Source organism: Hyaena hyaena, unplaced genomic scaffold (assembly GCF_003009895.1).
Source record: "Hyaena hyaena isolate Hyena2069 unplaced genomic scaffold, ASM300989v1 scaffold_31, whole genome shotgun sequence".
Taxonomy (NCBI): Eukaryota; Metazoa; Chordata; class Mammalia; order Carnivora; family Hyaenidae; genus Hyaena; species Hyaena hyaena.
The window spans coordinates 1020311-1031829 of NW_024080664.1; the positions used below are offsets into that span (position 1 = coordinate 1020311).

The following is an 11519-nucleotide window of genomic DNA, read 5'->3' on the forward strand; positions in this document are numbered from 1 at the left end:
CCCCCCCCCCCCCCGTCCCCACGCCCCACCGTCCGCGCACACCTATGTCTCCGCACCCCCCGTCCGCGCGCCCCCCTGTTCGGCGCCCCCAGTCTGCACCCCCCGTCCCCGCGCGCCCAGGCTGCCCCGGTGCTCACTCTCCCATTGCTTTCAGTCTGGGGCCAGGACAGTCACAGACTCGAGTTCCGGCGGCGCCGCAGCTCCATGCGCCGTGGGGGCCTGGGAGGCTCCCCGAGGGGTGGCCCAGCTTGTGCTGCGCGCTGACCTCTCGTCCGTGAGGTCGGCACATCTCTCCCGTCTGGCTGCCGACTCTCCGCACCCCCGGGGAGGGTGCCCCCTGGGTAACGTGAGCGACACTGGTCCTCGCTGGCAGCGCCTGCTCTCCTGCCTGGGGCCCTGACCTCAGGCCGCCCTCCCGCCATCCGGTAAGTGAGACCCGGAAGCCTCAGGTGGCCTGGGTCACAGCGCAGGGCACCCTGGTTCGGAATCCTGCTTTCCAGTGGCTGGGGCGCCCATGCACATGTGACACAGGCTCTATTCTCCACAGATTGACCGGCTCATTAGTTATGGGGCTGACATCCTGAAGCCGGTGACGCTCATGCAGGGGGACAAGATGGCTGTGGGCACCGCCGTCGATTACGGGTATTTCAGGTTCTACCAGGTATGGCTTTACGCCTGTCGGTGGTGGGAGTAGAGGAGCTGGGCCCCGGGCCCCCACGCCCGACAGAAGCCCGCCCCGGGCCTGCGGGGAGGGAAGATGTGGGCTCCCCGGCGAATCCTGCTGGCGTGGCTGCTGGCGTGGCTGCTGGCGTGGCTGCTGGCGCGCCAGCGTTCTGAGTGCTGCTCCACTTTGTCCCCACCATTAGGACGTGTGTCGCCCTGGGGTGGCAGGTCGGGGCCGGGGGCTGGGGCCCTGCGGTCCCTGGCGGTGACCCGGTGCTGTGCTGCAGGACCGGAAGATCGCGCACTGCCCCTTCCATGCGCTGATGCCGGCCGAGCGGGAGATCTTCCTGGCCCGGAAGAGGATCCTGGAGTACATGGGCGTCCAGCTGCGCCTCGCCGTCTTCGCCAAGGAGAGCCGGTGGGACCCGAAGGCGCTGTACCTGAGCAAGAGAGGTGGGTGTCGGCGGGCACGGCCGGGCGGGTGAGAGCCACGCGTGCCTCCCAGGGAGCGGGAGGCAGCGCAGGGCCGGCCCCTTCGCGCCCTGGCCAGCCACCCACGTCTCCTGTGTGTGACGGAGCGTCCCCAGAAAGGACAGAGTCACATACCCAGTGGCCTTTGCTTCTGTGTCACCGAGAGGCTGGGGTTGTGACAGTTGTGTAGGAGATGCTCCTCTAGACGGCGCCTGCTGCTCAGGCCTAGTGCTGCCCTGGCTGCCCGACCCCCAAGCCCCGGCGCCGCCAGTCCTCTGCCCCAGCTGCCCCACCCCTGCGCCCTGGCCGCTCGCAGAATGGTTTAACCACAACAGACTCAGTGTGACGCACCGTGTGACTGGGCCGAAGAAGAAACTCCATGGGATTGTTTCAACTGATACAGAGAAAGCATCTGACAGAACCCGGCATCTTACAGGGTAAAACATATGACAAACAAGGAATAGGGGGCCACCTACTTAACCTGCTTAGGGGCACCGACAACACGGTGCTTTCTCCCGGAGAAGGGGGAGGGGCACGTTCCTGCTCCGTGCTGCACTGGGGTCGGCCGGTGTGACCGTGCAAGACGAAAACAGTCATTCGTATTGGAAAGGAAACAGTTAAAGTGTCTCTCTTTCCAGTATCTTATAGATTGAGAATCCTAGGAATCCACGTCATAAGCTAAACCTAATACTAAACTATTAAACTAGGGGCACCGGGGTGGCTCAGTTGGCTGAGTGTCTGGCTCTTGATTTCAGCTCAGGCCATGATCCCAGGGTCGTGGGATCGAGCCCCGCATTGGGATCTGCTGAGTGTGGTGCCTGCTTAAGATTCTCTCTCTCCCTCTCTCTCCCTCCATCTCTCTCTCTCTCTCCTTCCCTGTGCTCTTCCCCTGCTGGCCTTCTCTCTCTAAAAACAAGACAAAACAAATAAAACCCTTAAAACAAAAAATTGGTAGGCTAAGTAAATATTACAACATTAACATAAATATAACTCTGTTACACTGTTGTAACTAATGAATGTGCTCAGTAGGTTGCAGGATATGAGATCAGTGCACAAACATCCAGAGTATGTCCACAAATCGCAGCAAGCAAAGCAAAAATGAGATTAAAAAATTTTTTTTAATTTTACATTCTTAATTTTTATTTTTGAGAGACAGAGTGAGACAGAGTGTGAGCAGCGGAGGGTCAGAGAGAGAGGGAGACACAGAATCCGAAGCAGTTCCAGGCTCTGAGCTGTCAGCACAGAGCCTGACACGGGGCTCAAACCCACGACTGTGAGATCATGAGCTGAGCCGAAGTCGGACGTTCAACCGACTGAGCCCCCCAGGCACCTCTCAAAAATGAGATTTAAAAAACAGCTTCATTTACAGTATCAGTAAGAATAAAATGCTTATTAATACATTTAACAAAAGCTGTGCAGAACTTACCCTCTGAGAACTGCGCTGCTGACGTGAAAGGAGGCCTCCCCAAGTGGAAGGACATCTTGTCAGAATCCCGTTGTCCACTTTGCACGAATTGAGAAGCCGATTTCAAAATTCAAAGGTCCCGGAATAGCTGTAGTAATCTCGAAAGAAAAGAGCAAAGTTGAAGGACTCCTACTTTCTAAACTCAAAACGACAAACTTACTGCTGCAAAACGACAGCACATACGGTGAGGCCCTGGCGTGAAGTGTACGGAACGATGGGCTAGAACACGCTAGAACACACCGGAACCAAACCCACGTGTGTGTCAGTGAATGCAGCAAGCATGCCGAGGCCTTTTCAAGAGCTGAGACTTTTTAGTAAACAGCGCTGGGGCGGCTGGCCATCCAGACACCCTAGAACGAGGCTTGGCCCTGCCTCCCACCACATACCAGATTTAATTCAATTTGCATTGAAGACCTAAATGTAAGCACTTAGTCTATAAATTTCCATCAAAGGAAACTTAGGGACAAATCTTACTATCCTCGGACTTGCAGTGAGGTTCTAGGTATGACACCAAGAGCATAAGCAACGAAAGAAAAAATGGATAAATTGGATTTCATCAAAATTAAAAACATTTGTGCTTCAAAGGACACTATCAAGAAAATGAAAACACAACTGACAGTGTGGGAGATATAATGGTATGTAGGGTACATTGAAAAATTGTAGATCTCCATAATAAAGACAAATAAGTGAATTAAAAATGAACAGGGGTACCTTGGTGACTTAGTATGTTAAGCATCTGACTTCGGCTCAGGTCACGATCTCACGGTTGGTGGGTTCGAGCCCCACGTCGGGCTCTGTGCTGACAGCTCAGAGCCTGGAGCCTCTTTCAGATTCTGTGTCTCCCTCTCTCTGCCCCTCCCCCACTTGCACTTTGTGTGTCTCTCTCTCAAAAATAAACATTAACGTATTTTTAAAAAAATGGACACAGAGTATAAATAGGAATCTCTCCAAAGAAAGATACACAAATGGGCAGTAAGCACATGAAAAGATGCTCAACATCATCAATTATCAGTGAGGTACAGATCAGACCTCACTGGGATGACCGCTCTCCAGCCCCCGGGATGATTGTAATCAAAAAACAGCGTGTGTTGGTGAGAACATGCAGCAGGTGGAGCCCTCGTACGGCGCTGGTGGGAACACGATGTGGCGCAGCCTCAGATGCTGATCGTGCAGTCACCGTATGACCCAGCAATGCCACTCCCAGGTAGAAACTCGAGAGAAGTGAGAACATAAGTCCACCCAAAACTTGTGCTCCACTGACTACAGCAGCGTTGTTGATAAAAACCAAAGGATGGAAGCAACCCAGGATCCATCACCGGATGGATGGATGGATGGATGGATGGATGGATGGATGGATGGATAAGCACATCGCGGCACAGCCATTTGATGGAATGTTATTCGTCTGTGAAAAGGATTGAAGCACTGACACGGGGTGAAGCGCCGACACGTGCTGTAACATGGACGAACCTCAAAAACATTGTTTTAAGCAAAAGAATCTGGCCCCAGAGCCCACGCACAGACCGTATGATTTCATTCACGTGAAATGTCCAAACTGGGCGAATATGGAGAGACACAGTGGCTCGGTGGCCGCTGGGCCTGGAGGGCTGGGGAGTCGGGGCCGGAGGTCACCGGGCTGGAGTGACGGGCACGTTGGAGCCCTGGTGGCGGGGGTGGCTACGCACCTGCGGATGAACTGATGGCCGCTAACTCGTGCACTTAAACGCATGGATTGGATGGAACGTGAAGCCGATGTCCACAAGGTGTTAACGAGCCCAGCACTGTAACAAAGAGGTGCTCTTTCCACTGTCCGTGTCCTTTGAAGGAGGTGACCGTGATGCCATGACACCATGGGATCCGTGTCCGTCTCTGCCTTGTCACCTCTGCTGGTGCCATGTGGTCTTCACGACGATGGCTTTGACTCGTGCGCACTGTCCTGGGCCCATGCTCTACCCGCCCTAGCAGTGGGGTGCAGCCCTGGGTGCTGGTGGGCACAGGAAGGGTGGGGGAGGGAGGGCCCCACCTTCTCTGTCCCGTGGCCAGCAGGTGTCTGTGGGGCCCCTGCTGAATTAGAGGGTAGACGGCCTTCCTGGGGAGGGCTGATGTGCCGTGTGCGGAGAGGAGGGTGGAGGGGTGCAGTGGACCCCGGCAGTAACCGGGGGGTCGCGGCCTCTGGCCCCCCGGCCCCTGTGTGTCCTGCTGCCGGCTGCTGGGCCGCAGAGCCGGGAGTGTCCGCTCCAGAGACTGTCGTGAGCTGGTCAAGGACGAAGAAGCCCAGTTGCCTTTTTTTTTTTTTTTTAATGTTTTTTTTTTTATTTATTTCTAGGAGAGAGAGAGAGAGAGCGTGAGCAGGGGAGGGTCAGAGAGAGAGGGAGTCACAGACTGAAACAGGCTCCAGGCTCTGAGCTGGCAGTCAGCACAGAGCCCGACGCGGGGCTCGAACCCACGAACCGCGAGATCATGACCTAAGCGAAAGTCGGACGCTTAACCGACTAAGCCACTCAGGCGCCCCCAGCCCAGTTGCCTTTTAACGTCGTTCACCGAGCCGGCTGACGACAAAGAGGCGGGGGGCCCGGAGGCTGCAGACGTGTGTCCAAGGGGAGGCCCCTCCCCAGAGGCTGTGGACTCCCCCCAACGGCCCCAGGCTCCGCCCTGTGCCCTCAGACTTTCCTCGGGGCGGTGAAGGCCTGGGGTCCCCCCCAGTTCCCTGCAGTACGGGGACTGGTCTCCCGGCAGGCGGGTGCTTGAGGCGGGTGGCTCGGAGCTCCTTACACCCCAGGGCGCCACGGCGCGACCAGGGGGACCCATGGGGACCGAGGTGCTTCTCTGTCCGTGCAGCGGAGCTGACCGCCTACCACAGGCTGAAGCGGAAAAGAGAGAGCCTGTCTAAGCCACTGCACGTGGAGGAGCAGGGGCGGTGAGTGGCTGGCCGAGGGTGGCCGTGGGCTCGACCCTGTGACCGGCCCGAGCCCCCTGCCCGGGACAGCGTTGTTCCGTCTGAGCCCCGAGCACCGTGACCAGCTCCCAGGCTGTGGCTGCGGGCGGAGACGGGGTGGCGGATGGGGTCTCAGGTGCACTCCCGAGTGGCCCAGCGGGGTGTGAGCCTAGGCTCCGCTCCCGAAGACATGTCAGCGGGCTCAGTGGACGCACTGCCCGGTGCCCCGCGCCCCTCTCAGCCCCTCCCCCGCCGGCTCCTCCTCCGGGTCACGGCTTTGCAACCACCCTGCTGTTCCGGAACAGTCTCTGTGTAGACATGTGCACCTTATTATCCCTGTGGGTGTCCTGGAAGCTGCCTGCCAGTGATGCCTGGTGGGTGCGGTGGGGTGATGAGCGGGGACAGGCCGGGGGGTGCGTCCACTTGGGGGCTCGTCTTCCTCCTGAGGCAGAGCCCGGGCGCGCCAGGGACCCCCAGTCCCACGTGTGCCTCATGGCGTGGTGCACGAGGGCCCGTGACGCCATGGCCTCGCCACCCGTGTGGCCCTGGCGCGAGCACTCCGGTGGCAGAGCGTGCGCCTGCTGTTCTGAGTAGCCCTGTACCGGACGTGTGTCCACGTGGGAGTGGCCACCTGCGTGGAGGATGGCGGCTCCGGCGGGGACAGCAGGAGGGTCCCAGAGCTCGGGGTGGGTCGGCCACGGATGGCAGGCAGCGGGGCTCCCTTGCAGGATCCCCTTCTTCAAGTTCTGCTACCAGTGCGGCCGCTCGGTCGGGGTGCGCCTCGTGCCCTGCACCCGCTGCTACGGGATCCTGACCTGCAGCAAGTACTGCAAGACCAAGGCCTGGGGTGACTTCCACAAGAGGGACTGCGGCAGCCTGACGGCCATCGGTGAGTCCGGCTGTTGGGCGGCTGCCTGCCGTGTGTGAGGACTCGGGCACCGGCCTGTGGGGTGGCTGAGTGAGGGCGTCCTTTATGCCCTGAAATCTCTCGGATTCAAGCCACCTTCCAGAGTTCCCAGATGGGCCTGTTGTGTAGACAGGGAGGGCACTGAGCCCACCTGGTTCTTCTCCAGGCGTCATGGGACCATGACTCCCCGGAGGTGGGCAGAGCCTGGGCTCCACAGAACCGGGACGCGATCCCTGGGGCTCCACGGGACACGACGTGAGGGCTCTTCTAGACCTGTGGGGGGCTCCGCTGGACACGTGGGGGCTCCTCTGGACACGTTGGGGGGCTCCTCTGGACACGTTGGGGTCTCCTCTGGACACGTTGAGGGGCTCCTCTGGACACGTGGGAGGCTCCTCTGGACACATGGGGGCTCCTCTGGACACGTGGGGGCTCCTCTGGACACATGGGGGGCTCCTCTGGACACATGGGGAGCTCCTCTGGACATGTTGGGGCTCCTCTGGACACGTGGGGGCTCTTCTGGACATGTTGGGGCTCCTCTGGACACGTGGGGGCTCCTCTGGACACGTGGGGGCTCTTCTGGACACATGGGGGGCTCCTCTGGACATGTTGGGGCTCCTCTGGACACGTGGGGGCTCCTCTGGACACGTAGGAGCTCCTCTGGACACATGTGGGGGTCCTGGTGGGCACTGGTTTTCGGATCATAGGGCATTTGGCCTTGGTGCTGCTTCTGGAAGGTTCCTCCTAGCCTACCCTCCCCACATCCCTTCCTTGGGATGACCTGAGGAGGAGCTACAGGCTTGTGGGTGGTGACCCGTCACCATGGCGCCACTACCCTGAGGGGCCAGTGGTGAGCACAGCTGTGTGCACACTCGTCCCCTGGCCCTTGATCAGGTGGGGGGGAGGGGCAAGGCACCCTTTCCCTGAGCCTGTCCTTGGTGTGGACGGACAGAGAGGCTGGGCTGACCCCTGCCCTTGGGTCCGTGGCTCTCTGTCCTCCATAGTCACCTGTGTACAGTGGGGATTTCACCAGCAGGCCCCTCCTGTGGGGTGTGCCTGGCTGTGCACAAGACATGGGGACCCCAGGCTGGGAAGCCCCTCTCTGGAGAGCTATCACGGCTCCCACTCAACCGTTGCCATGCACGCCATACGTGTGCAAGCACGAAGCCAGGCCTGGCATGGGTGGGGGGGGGAGGGTTTCTCGTCGCCCTGCGTGCAGCGGGGGGCACCGTGTCCCAGGGGGCAGCAGGCTGGCAGGGCCCGGGGCGCGTGGCACCCCTGCAGCGGGCCTGTGCTTCAGCCTCCCTGGAGACGGCCCAGGCCCTCACCTCCCTCCTCCCCGCAGCGCCTTGCCCAGGGGCCCGCCTGGAGGACATGCAGCTGGGGGAAGAGTCGCAGTGATGGCGCGATGCCCGAGGCCTGGGAGGGCCTGCGCTGCGGCGGGTCCCACCCTCGGGGCCGCCTGCAGGCTCCTGGCCCCAGAGTCCTCTGGCCTGGTGCAGGGGCCTGTACCCACAGGGCTGTGCGTGGCCGTGTGTCCTTCCCGGCCTCGCAATAAAGCGGCCCCACTGGGGAGCCTTTTAACCCTTTCTGCCTTGCTCCGCCCCGACGCACACAAGCCCAGAGCTTCCGAGGGCCCGGCCGCCCCTGCCCGGCGTCTGTGGAGGAGGGTCAGGACTGGAGCGCCATCCAGAGATGCCCGTGGGAAGGTCACTCCTGCGCCTCCGGGGGGGGCGTGTTTGGGGGCTTCCCCGGAGCTCCCAGCCCGGACTCTATCGGTTCGGTTCCTGCACAGAGGCTCCCGGCTCCCTGTCCCCGCTGTGTGCAGGGGGTTCATGTCTTCCGTGCACATTTGCCGCGCGCGCACGTGTGTGTGTGTGTGTGTGTGGTGTGCTCTGGGGGACCCTGCATGTGGAAGTCACCTGTGACTGAGATGGAGGCGGTTGTGGGGGTGCCTGTGAGTCAGCGGCGTGGCCGCAGCGACGCTGGGCCATGGGTGGTGGGGCTGCTTTCGTGGAGGGCGTGGGAGGAAGGGGCAGTGAGGTCTGAGGACTGGGGTGTGACTCCTCCGAGCACTTGGGTGGTGGCGTGTGCAGGCGGGGGCGGGGCGTGGCGTGGCAGGGAAGGGGGACCGAGCCTGTGCGGGGGCCCCAGCAAGGCCCGCTGTGTGCTGGTCAAGGCGGCCCCACCCGCAGCCCTGGTTTTGCCTGATTTCCCTGATCCCTTGTCAAAGCTGGGGCCCCTTAGTGCAGAGCTGGCTGGGGGGCTCCCGGGGGGACCCTGGAGGCGCGAGGAAGCACCTGAGCGGGAGGAGAAAGGACCCCGAGTGCAGCTCGGTATCAGCCCGTCCTGGCGGCAGGCAGCGCCAGAGGCAGGGGACCAGGGGCCGCTGGCGTCTGCGAGGCCAGAAGATCCTCCTAACAGCGCGTCTTAGTTGTGAACGTCTAGTGAACGATCTATACACAAAAGCAAGAGAAGATTAAGTGACGATTATCCCCAAACCTGGAAATGACCACTGGCACCACCTCCTCCAGACCCACGTGTGTGCATCACAGCCACACCGCCCACAACACACACCGCACACGCGCACCCCATGCACGCACATGCTGCACACCACCCGCAGCGCACAAACATCACACGCGCACAGTGCACACACAGCCCACAACACACACGCACCACACACCGCACACCCCACGCACGCACATGCTACACACCACCCGCAGCGCGCAAACGTCACACGTGCGCACAGTGCACACACAGCACACACCGCACACACACCGCACACACACACGCACACCCCATGCACGCACGTGCTACACACCACCCGCAGCGCGCAAACGTCACACACGCGCACAGTACACAGCACATAACGCACACGCGCACCCCACACACGCACATGCTGCACACCACCCGCAGCACGCAGACGTCACACACGCGCACAGTACACACATGGCACACAACGCACACACACTGCACACACACATGCACACCACACACACGCACGTGCTACACACCACCCGCAGCGCGCAAACGTCACACACGTGCACAGTACATGACACACAACACGCACCACACGCCGCACACGCGCACCCACGCACGCACGTGCTACACACCAACCGCAGTGCGCAAACGTCACACAACACACGCACCACACACACACACGTGCTACACACCACCCGCAGCGTGCAAACGTCACACGTGCACAGTAGACACCCAGCACACAACGCACATGCGCACCCCACACACGCACGTGCTGCACACCACCCGCAGTGTGCAAACGTCACACACACGCACAATACACACACGGCACACAATGCACACACACCGCACACGCGCACAGTACACACACGGCACACAACGCACACACCGCACACGCGCACCCCATGCACGCACATGCTGCACACCACCTGTAGCGCGCAAACGTCACACACACGCACAGTACACACAGCACACAACCCACACCCACCACACAATCTGAAAGTGGGAGCGTGATCTGTGGATTCCAAACGTAACCACACATCTAGCTGTGTGTTAAAAGTTTTCTGCAACATAACTTTCCCCAAATGAAGACAGGCTGGAGCCCCGCGTCAGGCTCTGTGCTGACAGCTCAGAGCCTGGAGCTGCTTCCCATTCTGTCTTCTTCTCTCTCTGACCCTCCCCCGCTCACACTCTTTCTCTCAAAAATGTAAAAAAAATTTTTAGAAGAACACAATAATGAAAACGTTGAAAATACCCCTAGTCTTACTGCTCAAGGATAAACCCAAACTTACCAGATTTTAATCTGTGCACAGGTGCACACGTGCATGCACACCCATGCGTGGGCGCACACGGATTTTTTTCACGTGTCCTTCCATTTGTTTTTCATTAAATGGTTCATCCTGTGACCTGAGCCTGCCTGCCTGATGCGCCGCGTGCTCCCTGCCCTTCCCGCGAGGGCGCGGCCGCGTGTGGCGCCCAGTGGTTTCGGGGCTCACTGGTGAGTGACGCCCGCTGCCGCGCTCCACGCCGCGTTCACAGAGGCAGCTTCTAGCGTTTCGGAGCGCTCCCGACTTCAGCCTCGTTCTCTCAGCCTCCTTGCGAGGCTCATGAGCAGGTCTGTGCCTGGGGCGCGTGCGGCCTGCGGGCGGTGCTCTGCGCACGCGAGGGCGCGACTGGCCTTTTCCTGGTCTGTTACTGGAGATGCCCGCCCTTCCTGGCCGCCTCTTGTGCGGAGGACCTTCTCCCTGTTTGAGCTTCGCTGCGTGGAGTTTCTCACGCTGCCTCACCTCCTGTCCTGGGTGGGGTTTGCTGGCAGGTCTGGGAAGCGGTCCCCACACGGAGAGGACGTAGGGCCCAGATTTTACTAGCAGTCTTCATGCATTTTTGTTTTACCTGTAACTTTGCAACCGGCCTGGAATGAATTATTGTGTTAAGATCTGAGAGCCACCGGCAAGAACTGTCCCCAGAGGCCGAGTGGTGATGGAACCCTCCGGAACCCTCTGGAACCCTCCACCTGCCTGCCGTATGTGCACACGGCACCCGAGTCCCAGACTCTCCAGGCTGCGGCCCCTGTGGCATTTCCGTTTCCCTGTGAAAGGCACTGGCTGGTACTGCATGTGGACTGGGTCCCCGAGTAACTGCTCTGATGGTCCGGGGGGAGCGGGGGAGCCCGCGTCTGGGGCGTGGGGGCCTCCAGGCGAGGATGTGCTCTCCCGGCCCAGCTTCATAGTGTCCTGTGCAGAGGACTCAGCCCTGGCTGCTCCCAGACCTTCTCTCCTCCGCCCCATCCTGTGCTGTCTGCTCAGCTCTGCCTTCAAAGCTGGGCCCAGTCAGGCCGCTTCCAGAACCTCCTGCGACTCCGACGCTTGCCTCCTCGCTGTCCCCGCAGCCCCCCCCCCTTTGCCCCTGCATCCACCTGGCGTCTGCCGGAGCCCTCGGCTTGGCCCGTCCCTGCGCCTAGTGCTGCCATCCCCCTCAGGACTGCTCCAGCCCCTCCCCGCCCCCACCCTGCCCTGCCCTCTCCCTAATGTCCCCGGGGCTCCTCCTTTCCTGTTCCCAGCCAGCTGCCCAGTGGAGTCCTCTCTGCTTCTGGGTCGACTGGCGCC

At 60.5% G+C, this 11519-nt stretch overlaps 1 protein-coding gene and 1 long non-coding RNA gene across 5 annotated transcripts in view; one reads left to right on the forward strand and one right to left on the reverse strand.

The window, feature by feature from the left end:
- The window catches only part of ANKMY1 (ankyrin repeat and MYND domain containing 1), a 45699-nt gene that overhangs the window by 28102 nt on the left and 6078 nt on the right, over positions 1 to 11519 (forward strand). For 2 of the 4 annotated variants that reach the window (XM_039228518.1, XM_039228515.1), the window contains 4 exons: positions 548 to 661; positions 951 to 1116; positions 5435 to 5513; positions 6260 to 6420. In XM_039228518.1, coding sequence (XP_039084449.1) covers positions 548 to 661; positions 951 to 1116; positions 5435 to 5513; positions 6260 to 6420 — 520 coding nt within the window. Of the gene's footprint in view, positions 1 to 547; positions 662 to 950; positions 1117 to 5434; positions 5514 to 6259; positions 6421 to 6604; positions 6769 to 7780; positions 8025 to 11519 lie in introns of those variants that run through there. The other 2 variants (XM_039228516.1, XM_039228517.1) reach the window with 2 other exon arrangements.
- The window catches only part of LOC120229502, a 6790-nt gene continuing 550 nt past the window's right edge, over positions 5280 to 11519 (reverse strand). The window contains exons 2-3 of the long non-coding RNA XR_005527758.1: positions 8736 to 8891; positions 5280 to 5457 (exon numbers count right to left, since the gene is read on the reverse strand). This is a non-coding gene — a long non-coding RNA (uncharacterized LOC120229502). The remainder of the gene's footprint in view (positions 5458 to 8735; positions 8892 to 11519) is intronic.